The sequence below is a fragment of the Parasteatoda tepidariorum genome, chromosome 10, assembly GCF_043381705.1.
Source record: "Parasteatoda tepidariorum isolate YZ-2023 chromosome 10, CAS_Ptep_4.0, whole genome shotgun sequence".
In the NCBI taxonomy this organism is placed as follows: Eukaryota; Metazoa; Arthropoda; class Arachnida; order Araneae; family Theridiidae; genus Parasteatoda; species Parasteatoda tepidariorum.
In genome coordinates, this window is record NC_092213.1 from 40,990,684 (window position 1) to 41,003,949 (window position 13,266).

The 13,266-nt window shown below is 28.5% G+C and overlaps 1 protein-coding gene across 8 annotated transcripts in view; it reads right to left on the minus strand.

Moving 5' to 3' along the window:
- LOC107440981 (calcium-dependent secretion activator 1) overlaps positions 1-13,266 on the minus strand; it is an 82,261-nt gene that overhangs the window by 47,606 nt on the left and 21,389 nt on the right. For all 8 annotated transcript variants that reach the window (XM_043046046.2, XM_016054101.3, XM_043046049.2 and 5 more), the window contains 8 exons: positions 12,064-12,185; positions 10,293-10,404; positions 10,071-10,210; positions 6,845-6,911; positions 5,259-5,367; positions 4,088-4,279; positions 2,074-2,210; positions 270-457 (listed from right to left, as the gene is read on the minus strand). In XM_043046046.2, the coding sequence (XP_042901980.1) occupies positions 270-457; positions 2,074-2,210; positions 4,088-4,279; positions 5,259-5,367; positions 6,845-6,911; positions 10,071-10,210; positions 10,293-10,404; positions 12,064-12,185 (1,067 nt within the window). The remainder of the gene's footprint in view (positions 1-269; positions 458-2,073; positions 2,211-4,087; positions 4,280-5,258; positions 5,368-6,844; positions 6,912-10,070; positions 10,211-10,292; positions 10,405-12,063; positions 12,186-13,266) is intronic.

Sequence of the window (13,266 nt, forward strand, 5' to 3'; positions counted from 1 at the left end):
AAAATCGATACATGAAATTTAAAAATCACTTTCAAAGATGAGAGCCTTTATTTTTCATACAGCATTAAATTATTCTCATCTAAATTAAAATAAATAAAGGCAAAAACTACTCATATTTTTAGGTATTAAATTTAAATAGTCACAAGATAAAATTTTTTTTACATATACTTTAATTAAAATTTATAGTAAAATTGCTGTAAATTTCATCACAACTTATTTTTTTAAGTAAAACTACAAAAATGTATTAAAGAAAAGCATTTCTTACTGACCTATTTCCATGAACATGTGACGCACAAAAAGCAAAACTATAATGTATTAGAGTAGGGTCAATCATAATAGATTTTTCTGCTCTATCCAATAAGTCATGCAAGTAGCACAGATGACGATAACAGCTACGAACTCCATAACGAGCGCAATACTCATCAAGGCAAAAAATTTGCCCAGGACTGAACCAACCCTGCAAACACATTTCAATATATAATTAGCAAGAAATATTACTTTTAACAAACAAATAAAAATGTGACTATTAAGACTCTTATTAAGACACTTTGCTTAAAGCTATTAAGAAATTGTTATGTGAATTTATCTTGACAAAATGTATTTATATATTTTATCAGGATATCATCCCAGTAGCACAATTTACAGAGTCAATTTACAGCACTATCTTCATAAATCCAAATTTGTCTGCGACCTCAATGTAGTCAAAAATTACAATAAAAATCCCGCTTAATCAAAGATACATGTAGGAAACTTATTATAAAAGTTCTTAAATATTATGCTAAAAACATTATGTTGTTTAAATTTAAGTTAAATTTTATACAATCATGCTTAATAAAATGGAATACATCACCAAACATTTAAGTCTGTAATCTAGCGACAGAAACAAAATATCTTCCTTTTGTTCTCTGCAGCGTCCTCTAAATTCAGCTTTTTAATTTTTATGCTTGCATGCTTTTTAAAAAGAAAACTCAGATGAAAAATAATCTTCAAATGCTGCAATAATCTGTTGTGCCTACCACCGTGCTGGAAGTATTCTTAGACTTAGAGGTTGGGCAGCTCTGACGAGCAGGGCACATCAAACAGAGGTCTATTGTACCCAAACCCTAAATCGTGATTAGCAAGAAAGCCCTATAGCTGAAATAAAGTTCAGCAAGTATCTTGCAGTTCCAGGTATTGACGCAATGCTGCCCTAAATGCTCAAATCTTTAAGCAGAATAGACATCATCAATCATAGAGTATGTGTCGTGATGTCTCTTCTTCAAGATGACAACCCCGACAAAGAGAATTGGATTCTATCCCCATTATGTGTAGGTGTCTTTTCTCTTAAGCTTTAAAAGCTCCTTTTGATGTACACTAGGACAGTCACGATTCAGCTCCTTAGCTTGTCTCTGACCGTCAGCAGCACGCCATTACTCATGGGCAATCTTTCCGTAGAGCTTGAAAATGGATGCCCTAAATGAGGTGGGAGAAATTCCCAGCACAGGTTCAGGGTCCCAGAAAATTGCATTGGAGCCAGCCCGTGCTGCTTCATCAGCTGGTTCATTTCCACCAACACCCATATGTCCAGGTACCCAATGCAAGGATACCTTGTTATGAGAGGGCAGGTCACAGTGAACAGGTGGAAGTATTCTGCTAATGGGATTATTATCACAAAACACATAAATAATACTTTAGTTAAGTATATTTTATTGATTATTAGGTTTCTGAAAATACTTATGAATAAACTTAAATGTAGCATTATGAGTTCTAACAGACATATATAATGCTACTCTATGAAGATTTTTTTTTTAAAATTCTACTTTTGAATTTCTAAAAGATTGCATCTCCACAGTCAATAAGATTTCTTGTGCTCATGCGATTAAAAACAAAGAAGATAGAAATTAAATGCTCTGAAATTTTTTTTCATTGATTTCCACATTTTTCTAGATTCTGTGATGATCTCCACAATTTTCTAAAATTAATGTTTGAAAACCCATCCTTGAAATATACTGCACAAATTAAAATATGCAAATACAAATTACGTTGCATACAACTGAAGAGTAATAATGAAATACAAAAATTTGGCATACAAACCAAAGAGCAGTATGGGTCGTTTAGCCGATAATCAAGAGTTGTAGTCTGTAAGCTTCTGAAAAGCTTATGATGGTCAAATTTGCATGGATCTGCTGATATAAATTCATCCATGCCATGCTTCCTTGCACGATCAGCATCTAAATAAACAATGACTTATTAACAAAATTTATAAATGGAAATTATGAGAATACTAGTAACTAGAAAAGTAATTAAGTTTGGTGAAATTTTATTACATATTTTCAATCTGCATAGCTATTAATCTGAGTATTAACCCTGCAATGATTGCATAATTTTGAAAACAGTCATAAAAGAGCATATTTTTTTATTCAAGAAAATTATATGAAACAAAGTGTATGTACAATATGTATTATGTATTTTTAATTTATGGGTTAATTGCAAATGAACATGTTTGAGGGATGTTGATATCTAGTTTAAAATAAACTATCTTGAAACACATTACAAATAGTCTAGTGTTGCTATTTGGAGCATAGAAAGAAAAATCAACATGTTTACAGGCATAAGCAATAGATTGTTTTAATCTTTTTGGAGCATTACTTTCGAACACTTCAGCCTAGAAATATCACAATCAAATTTTAGAGGGCAAAAGTTTCATCCCATCATTTTCATAAAAACGAGAAGAAGGGGTCAATTGTAAGTTTGGATATAAATTGTAAGTAAAATGTATTTTAAAAACTACTTGTTACAGTTTACTGAGATCAGACATATGATTGGACTACAACTGGACTGGAGACATAAAAAGCTTTAGTGGCAGAGTGTAGACACACTAAAAGATAAACAATATCATATGATACTATAAAACAGTTTTTCTACCATGTGAAAGAAATTAAAGCCTTTTTTAGACATAAATATTAAATAATAGGAGTCAATCTAAAACACGTTTTTTATGCTTTGTATCTTATTTTTTAAACCTGTAATAAGTTCATTTCATTGAAAAATATGGAAGGGGGAACTAGTTCTAAAAAGCAAAACGAAGCAACACTTTTCAAAGAAAAATAGCATATGTGCCTAATAATATAATATTGTATCCCTTATAATTAATTATATTTCACTTTTTTTTCTATCTAGTTAGACTTTTTTGCCGTCAGTTTTTGGAATTTCCACCACAGCAGTTTTAATTGAAATCTGGGTTGAAAATATGGATTTGCAATTTTTTTTTTAAAATATAAGAGAAGTTTGGAAAGAAGAAGTGTCTCTCTTATATTAAAAAAGAAAAATTATAAAACCAGAATTTTTTCCTTCTATCTGTAATTTCCTAAGCAGATATTTAGAAGGTTTTTTCCTAACAAAGTATAAAGGAGAAAAAAAAAATATTGTTTTTTTTAAAACTTATTAACTCCTATTTTATTAACATAAATCAAAAATAACTACTTTTTGTAGGATGAGATCTATCATAAACTAATTGCAGGGTTCAACAATATCATATGCAATAAAATAGTTTTTCTACTATGCGAAAGAAACTAAAACTTTAATTATATATAAATATTAAGTAATAAGTGTGAATCTAAAACACATTTTTTATGCTTTGTACCTCATTTCTTGTAATAAATTCATTTCATTGAAAAATACTGATGGGGTACTAGTTCTAAAAGGCAAAAAGAAGCAATGCTTTTCAAAGAAAAATAACACATATGACTAATAATACAATTTTGTATCATTTACAAATAATAATATTTTACTTCTTTTCGATCCAGTTAGACACTTTTTTACCTCGTTCCTGTAATTTCTATCAAAATTAAAAAGTTTTTCTACCGTAGTTGAAGAAAAATATATTATTTTGTATTAAAGCTTGATTAAAATTTATCTCGTCAGTAGATATGAAAATTAAAATATTTTTTGTGGAATGAGAACTATCTTAAAATACTTGCGGACGAATTATGACCTTTATCCAAAATATTTTCTCTAAATGTTAGAGGAGATGAAACATCTTTCTTTATTTTTTTCAAGTATCACAAATCATTTGAGCTAATTTTTGAAGGCAAATATTGCCACATACCTCCTTGTAACCTAGATATGGTAGAGTTTTTGCTGGTTTGAGGTTGAACAAGGGGAGTTGGTTTATGAGATTGTCCTGTAGCCCTGTACATAGCCATGACCCATAGATGACACTCATTTTCATCGTCACTGGCATAAAGTACGCTATCACCTTCCTTGACCGCATTGAAGAAAAACCTCCCACCTTCAAGATCTGAAATTTGAAGCAGCATTAAACAAAACTGGAAATGAGAAATAATATATTAAACTCTATAAGATATCAGTACAAAGAGATTTTATTCAAACAAAAGTAGATTCTTGTTCAGTGATGCCCTCGTTTTTTTATGAGCTGAAGTTGCTCTAAATGTTCAATGTGCTTTATTCTTTTTCATTAACTTCAATAAGATTAATAAAAATATTACAGTAACAGATTTTTCCCAGATAACAGTAACAGATTTCAGAAGACACTTTTATTTAAATGAGAAGGAAGCATAACTATTTAGAACACCATAAACTATGAATAACTTTTGGAAACCACTATCACATTAATGAATATTAATTTTATTATGGTTGGATTCTGGAGCCAATGAGACAAAAACAATCTGAACAATAAATTAATTCATATCATACTGTTAACTAACCCCAAAACAAAATGGTATAAATTGTGTCATTTTTCGGAATGCAATCTTTTCAGTTTAAATCAAATTTCATAACACACAAAACTAATGCCAGTTTTTTTAATCACAAAATGGGCAGATTTCTTGTCAAAAGTAAGTAAAAAATTCAATATATAGTTTATATATAGGACATTCGCTACAAAGAAAAATTTTCCGAAAAATATATAGCATAGTCTGAATAATCCCATTCCTGCTGGCCCAAAACAATTTTGTTTTGTACTAGAGTTCATATTTATTAAGCTACACTATGACCACCACTCCAGTGAGTGTGCAGTTCAGCATTGCCATTTGTTAAATTGACTTGTTAATGGTAGACTAATTTTCAGATTAGTTGTTTGGTGTAATAATCATGTGATATGCCTTTTCTTTTTGGTTAAAGGTCTATCAAATTGGTAGGACAAGTTAATTAGAACAATTTGTAAAAATATATATGTTTAGTTATTGGAGTTTATGCATATAAATTAAATACAAATTAGAAAACTATGTAAAAAAAGTAAAACATAAAAAATTTACTACCAAGCACTGGTTCAACATAATCTACAGTATATCCATCCAGCTGCATCATTTCCGTAGGTTCCGACTTCTTTTCTCTGTAACTACACATTGCAAAAGTATACTGTGATACCTACAATAGAATGGGTTACTTGTAATGTTAAAAGATAATGTTAAAGAAAAGCACATAAATAAATTTAATGAATTTAGAAAAAATTATAGCAGAACGAGATATATGGTTTAAATATTTTGCACGGTTTAAATATTTTGCATCTAAATATTTAACATCTATATTTTTATTGAATTGATACTGATGCTAATATAACATAGGGATAAAAGAGACTATAAATAATATACTGTATAGCAAGAATTTGAAATCACTCTATTACTTTGGGGGGGAGGGAGGGAACAAATACAAGTTTGAACATAACATATACAAAAATTGCAAGTATAAGTAATAAAAGTTAACAAATATTTTTTTAGTTTTTTCTTCTTCAAAACTCACATTTGAAAAATATTACAACTAAATACTAATCTCCTAAATTATTCATAAATTGAGAAGAAAATAATTAGACAAAAGAAAGTTCTTTCAAATCTGAAACAGTCTAAATTAACTACGATTTGATACTATTTTCAAACCAGAATGGTTTTTAAAAAATAATGAGTTTAACGTAATTTTTCTAACTGCTTCCATTAACAATTTTTTTAAAAAAATGCAAAAAATTAACATATTTTTCTACTTTATTAATAAATACAAGGAACTAAAGCAAAGCATAATACACAAGTTTTAAGTTGAATTTTTAAATTTTTTTAATTATTTAATTTACCATCAGTTTACTATTCCGAGTTATCTCAGACAAATAAAAAAAGTTAAATACTAATCTTTGTACGATAGTTTTTGAAACAAGGAACAATACAAAAGTAATAATTTATAAACACTGGTATAGTGATATGCCATTTTTTTAAAATTCTTTTTTTTTAAATGTAAATTCAGTAACTATCGTATATGCAATCGCACAAAGTGTACAGTCCCACAATCCAACAGCAAAACTCCCAAACAAAATTTGGCAAATTTCCAAACACAGCTGATTATGTTTTGTTTGCTTCCAGTCGAGTAAAAACATGATAAAACAAAACAAACTGACAAATACTGCTACGCCCGAGTTTCCTCGGGATAATAAATATTTGCAATATGTACATACCCGAGTCAACTCTGGATAATCAGGGAAGCAGTTAATGATATATAACTGTGTTGGTGATATTTAGTCAACATTCCTATCTAATTGTCAAAATTAAACAGTAACTGATCTGTCTATAGTTTATTTCCAAATGGTGAAATACCATTTTGCAAGTGCAATTGCTTATTAAAAAAGAATCTAGTTGCCTACTAAACAAGTTAACTTATTATCATTGTTATTATCATAAAATAAAAACTTATTTTAAAAACCAATTCTCATAATTTATATGGAACTGCAATAATATAATAGGAAAAATAGCACACAATTTTAAAAGATCCCAAACTTTGATGTTTTAATAATTTTTTTACAACTGATTAATTCATGGCTCAGTGTACAATTTAAGACAATTGAATAAACAATAAAAACACCTACCTGAACCAGCAAAAAATATCTTTTTTTCCATTTTTTCCAAACTTGCTTTCCTTGCGCAAATAAATACCTGTGAAAAAATTTTCAAAAAATTTTTTAATAAAACATTAAGCACTCATTTCAGAAAAAAATATTAATTACGTATGAATATAATATGACAATAAAAATCAAACCAATGAATAAACTTTTAGTGTAATTTCATGTCTTGTTAAAAAAAAAACCAAAAATATTTATCTAGACATTGTAAGCATTATATAAAATCTGAAGTTTAAATGATGAAATAGTTTTGATAATTATAATAAATAGCAAAGAATTTTTGCAAGAGCAAAAGTGAAAGGCAAAGCCTTTTCAAATTCTTATCCTCTGCTGAAAATAAAAGCTTAGTATTTTAAAAATTCTTAAACATTCTTCAAATTCTTCTGAAATTATTTTCCATTTTAATTTTTGTATAACTAGATAAACTTGAAACCACACAAGTATAAAATCCATTATTCAATGTTAAGTATTCACCAGAATTTCAATTTCCGGCAATCAAAGTACTAAGTTAAAAGGCTTAAGGGATATGAATTATAAATAAGTACCTAATAGGCAATGCTATTAAAAAAATTTACACAAATAAAATTTTCTTTGCATTGTTATAAATACTTAAAAAAGTTTTTTTCTTCCAATGCCTACCAGGAGAATGACATTTCCTCAATACAGGTATCTGAAGGACAGATTAGTTGACCACTCTTTCAGGGGCACCATATTAGGTGGGCCAACATTGCTCCCACAGTAAGGTCAGATAGTACAGAGAATGAAAGAACATCTATGCCTTGTCCAGGATTCGAACTCTGAACCTTTCTGATGAAAGGCCAGTTCCCTAACCCTTACACAGATCGTTCGGGACTTTAAAAAGTTTCTTCCGCCATATCACCATTTATGAAGTAATAATTCTGATTTTAATCTACATTATTGAAATTTTGAACAGATGGGTGTCATTAAATAGGGGTACCAGGAACATATATTTCATACTCTAGAGAAATTTACCGAATGAAATTCTGAATTTCACTGAATCATAAAAACATGCAGACACTTTTAACTGAATATCAAATTAATTCAGTCAAATTAGATTTGATTCAGACAAAAACTAAATAGAAATTGAATATTTAGTAGTGATCTAGAAAAAAATTGCCTAAATTAAATTCAAAAGGATTATATAATTAAGTTTAAACTTTAAAAAATAAACATATATATAAATTCCTCAATTATGATTTCAATCTGATGATCAATTAAATAATTATGAATAATTCTTTTGGTTTGTGATTTCAAACTTTTATTACTTCAACTTTTAGACCATGTTTTATTCTTAAACACACTACCAATTTGTGTTTTTAGAAATAAATTGTTGAAGTCAATTAAAACTGAATTAAAACTGTTAGTTTATTACTTATTGAAATATTAAAATCATTTTAAACAGTCCTTATGTTTTACTTTCTCAGAGTATTATCAAAAAATCCAAACAAATGTGAAAATTCAAAGTATATTTACTTATTTAATGTTTAAAAAAACAACAAAATCTAGACAAAAAGAACTAATGCAATTATATAAATCTGTTAAATGTCAAATAAATTTTTTCAAATCCTCAAAAAGTGAAAATATTTGGAAAGTTAAAAGGACCTTTGAAAATAAATCTGAAAAATTTCATGCAGAAATTATTTTACTTCAGTTCTTAACTCTTAGTAACTAGTCAAATAATTTAACAGTGCACTCAGCAACTACCGTGACTTTCATGAAAGTAAATTGGGACAAAAAATAAACTAAATCAGAAAAACTGATTTTGAATCTGGGTTACTTCAACAAATTTAATTCCCTTTATCGGATGATAAAATATAAAAGTATTTACATTTAAAATTCACTATACACAAAAAGAGAAATACTTTAGCACTGAGTAATAACAAATACAGTAGGTCCTTTAAATGAGAATAATACCTGAAGTTTTTAAAAAATGATATTATTTCTTAACAGTTTTTGAAGTATCACAGTGTGTAAAATAATGTGTTTACATGACTGATGTGTTTTCATAATCCAATTTTTTTGGTGAATTATATCAAACTTTTGCCATTATTGACACTCTCTGAAAATATTATTATTTTTTTTAAAAATCCTATTTTATATAGTCTCTTTTTTTATTACAGTTATTTAAATTGTGATAGATTTTTGCATGTAATTTCAGAATTTTCTAATTAATTGGACAAGTGCCCAACTTTTTCTTGCAAATACATAATTTAACAAACAATTTTTAAAAAAAATTGAAAACACAGTTTAAATACATTTTTATAACATATAAAATTTTTAAATATTATTATTTTGCATCACTATTTTTTGCATAAATTTATGCATAAAACACTAATACGACCAATAATTCACAAAGACAACGAAAGTGGACATTTTCAAAACTGGATTGGAGTACAACTTTAAAAAAAACAGGCTCCTAATTTTGAAATAAAAATAATATGAGAAACTTTCACTGCTGTCCAAGAAAATAACATCTGCAGAATTTTTCAGGATGATTACAATTATTACCTCTCCATGTAACGAAAATGCAACAAAAAGTCCTCCATGAAGGCAAATTTCTCCTAATACTCGATCCAGGAGATCCCTTGTCTTCCGGATTTGGTTCAAAATTACAAGGCTACGGACTTGAACATTATTAGTCGTAAACCCATAAAATTGGGTCGGCTGTTCAGCGACGGTTATAAAATAAAATAATATCATGATATTTATAGTCAATATAAGCAACCACACATAGTCAAAGTAATCAAACCAAACTGATAAAGGTATCTTGGCCACTAAGTTTAGATTAGAGGATTTCAACCCCACAAAACAGTTAACCTTCAATAAGCCAGGTGGCATTAAATAATAAGAAAGACCTTCATTCAGATAGCATGATAACATTAAGAAAGATCTGAAAACATTAAAAAGTGACTAATTGTAAACATGCATCTGATAGACACTGATGGAAAAAACTTGTTGAGAGGTACTTAACCTGCTCTGGGTTGTAGAGCCAAGAAAGAATTTTTTCATACAAAAAATTAATAAACCGTGGTAATTTTAAGAGCACTCTTGGTAATGTCCCCTCTTAAAAACTGAGAGAAAAAAATGTCTATGCAAATGCTGCAAATTAAAGAAGCAATGCATCATAATAGAAGCAATGTGCAATGAATAACTATACATAATAAAAATTTACCCGCAATGCTTCATGTTTAGAGGCTTATCCATGCGGACAACAATTTTGATTCGTAAATCTTGATCAGGAGCATTTTTTGGGACAATCATTTTGTACCATTCAGGAGTTTTAGGACTCAAAGGAGTAGGCTTTATTATAACCTACAATGAGAAAAATTATGATGTAAGAATTGGCTTAAATAATAGCACTAGATCATAAACGTTTTAGTATCAAAATACTTACTTTCCCTAATTCTTTATCATCTAAACTTAATAAGCCTGGACTTTCTGTGTATAATTTAACTTTAACTATAGGCAAAGCATGTGTGGTTGTGAAATCTCCTTGAGTATCCCACCTGAAAATGAATTTTCATTTAATTTAATATAAATTATTCACAACATATGAGGCTTCAATTAAAAGCCTTTGAAAATAAATTCTTGCAAAACAAAGGGAAAGCAAAATAATATAAAAGCCCTGAATATTTATGATTCTACATAAATTTTATAAGTTACATGTGTAAACTTTCAGTTTGCAGTGTAAAAACCAAGAAATATTGTAAAAAGCTAAAGATTCATCAACAAAATCAGAAAAACTAATTTTATCAGTGGGGATAAGATTCAATTTTAAAAATGTGGCTCTTTATTTTAGAAATAAAAAATTGGAGCATTTGCAAATAATATAAGGTCAATGAGAAAATAAGGCTGGATTTTCAGAATTTTATAATGCAAATTTGCATTATAAAATTCCGAAAATCCATTATAAAAATGAATAAAAATACTTAGAAAAGTAAAAAATCTTAAAATCATTTCTTTAATGCTTTGATATGTACACCATCAGTTATTTTATAAACATGAAGACAATAAACTACCGCAATGTTTCACATAGTTTCCCTGAAACTGTAGTTTTAGCTGAGGCAATGATTTAATTTTTATAGGCTGTTATAAGTAGTTGTTTCCCTGTACACAATGTTTTTATGGAGACTTTTTGGAAGTCATAGTATGGGACAAATCCATGTGAATTAGGGAATAATTCATTTAAGACTTCACACATAAAAGGAAGAAAAATTAGGAGCCTTTAGCTTTACCAATAAAATCATGAAAACCTCGACTGTCATTCCAGACTGAACTAGCAACACCATCTAGAGAGTGTATAGAAAACTATCTTACACTAAGTTTTAGCACAAATTTTTTTTTAAAGTTTTCTGTGTTAAGTTCTAGTGCTAAGTTTTCAACTATCTTACTCCACGAAAAAACAATTTTTTCAGCAGAATATTAATCTAGTAGTTTGATAATTAAAAAGGTTAAACAACAATATTACTACTAACTAAACTCAGTGGCGCAACAGCCCATAGAGGGTCAGAACCTACTGTGTCCATCTTAGTTTTCTTGACCTTGGGCTCTGGGGTGCAGGAGCAGATGTTCCGGTCAGGTGGTCAGCCAAACGCGGAACCCCCAGTGATTAGTTCCCAAGCCTGCTTGGTACTCATTTATCGACCCATTGAAGGGATGAAAGGCTGACTCAACATTGCCCGGTCTGAGGATCGAACCCAGGACCTGTGGGACGGGAGCGCGAAGCGCTACCACTCAGCCACCTGACGTCACAATATTATAGCTTTCATTATTACTAAAAAAAACTTTTTTAACTTAACTTTATTTTTGTTATTCAAATGGATAAATGAAATGTTTTTACTAACAAGGAACACAAGCAACATTATACTGGTGTATTAAGTAATACTACTGGTTAATACAACAATCTGTTCAAAATCAGATGTAATCTGATTCAGATCTTTGAATGCAGGTAATAATTTCTAATTAATTCATAGCAACCAAAATAATTTGTTATTGTTTCGTTTATATATGCTAACATGCAATAAAGAATTTCAAAAGTATTAACCCTGAAAGGAAGATAACAATACAACTACAAACTTTAATCAAACGAGAAACTCGATCATAAAATTATTAAATAGTGTTCAGTATTTTATAAAAGAATAATAATTCATGAATATTTTTCTTACATGGGTTTCGAAGCTTCCGCGTGATCAGTTTGTAATTTTTCTCCTCCTTCAACTTCCATAGTACAATATACTATTCTATTGGGTGCTAAAGATTTAAGTCCTTTGACTTCCATAACTACTACCTATGATATTAAAAAAAATAGCATTAATCTAAAAATATCCTTTTAAAAACCATATTATATTTTAATTAGCATTTAAATAGACATTTTATTTATGTAAAAAGAACATATTTTTCTTGTACTGATCCCACAAATTATACATACTTTAAAATACAGTTGAACCTCGTTCTACTGTTCTTGCTTTATTTTGTTTTCCCATAAGTATAATATTGTTCTAATAGTGCCATTACAAATGCTATTCTTATAATGTTAATAACACCTGTTCAGATTATTTTTTAAACAAACAGATTCCCGTGTCTATCATTTCAAAACCCAACTGACATTAAAACAAAATAAAGTTATTTTATTTTGAGAAGAAAAACAGATGCTAATGATGTAGAAGAAAATGCAATGTTAGAATTTAGAAACAATTTTCAAAAAATCACATTTGATGTTTATGTATCAGTTGATAAAAATGTTCCGTTCAAGAAATATTTACAAAAGCTGAAGACATGCAAAGTGATATAGATGAAAACAGTGGAACAGAGCCATATAAACAGTGCAAACAAATTGAGGATGGTATCGAATCCTTCAAAACAATGAAGAACTTACTATAATCACATGAACTTACAGAAAATGAGAAGTAATCTGTTACAAGTGACAAAATTTTATTGTTTGCGCTGAAAAGAAAAGTGCGTAATCAAATCTAATTTTCCAAATATTTTAAATAAATTGTGTTAATTCAACTTTCTTTTGCAAAATATTTTTGTAGTATTTGTATAATTTTTTTTCAATTAAAATTTTGGTACCTACTGAAAGTTTATTATGTTTCAAAACCATAACTTCTTTATTATTTTACAAACAAGTTAATAAATGATATTTCATATAAACTCACATTCATCCTTCTTTTGCATCTATCATTCATATCTATCCTCCCATGAGAAATGTAGTACGTATTCTACTGTACTACATTTGATGAACTTATTAAATAAATAATTTAAAGAAATTCAATTGTTTATTTAAAATTATATATATATATAAAAACAAATATATATATATATAAAAAACGCACGCACACAGACAGATGGGTGTCATTAAATATATG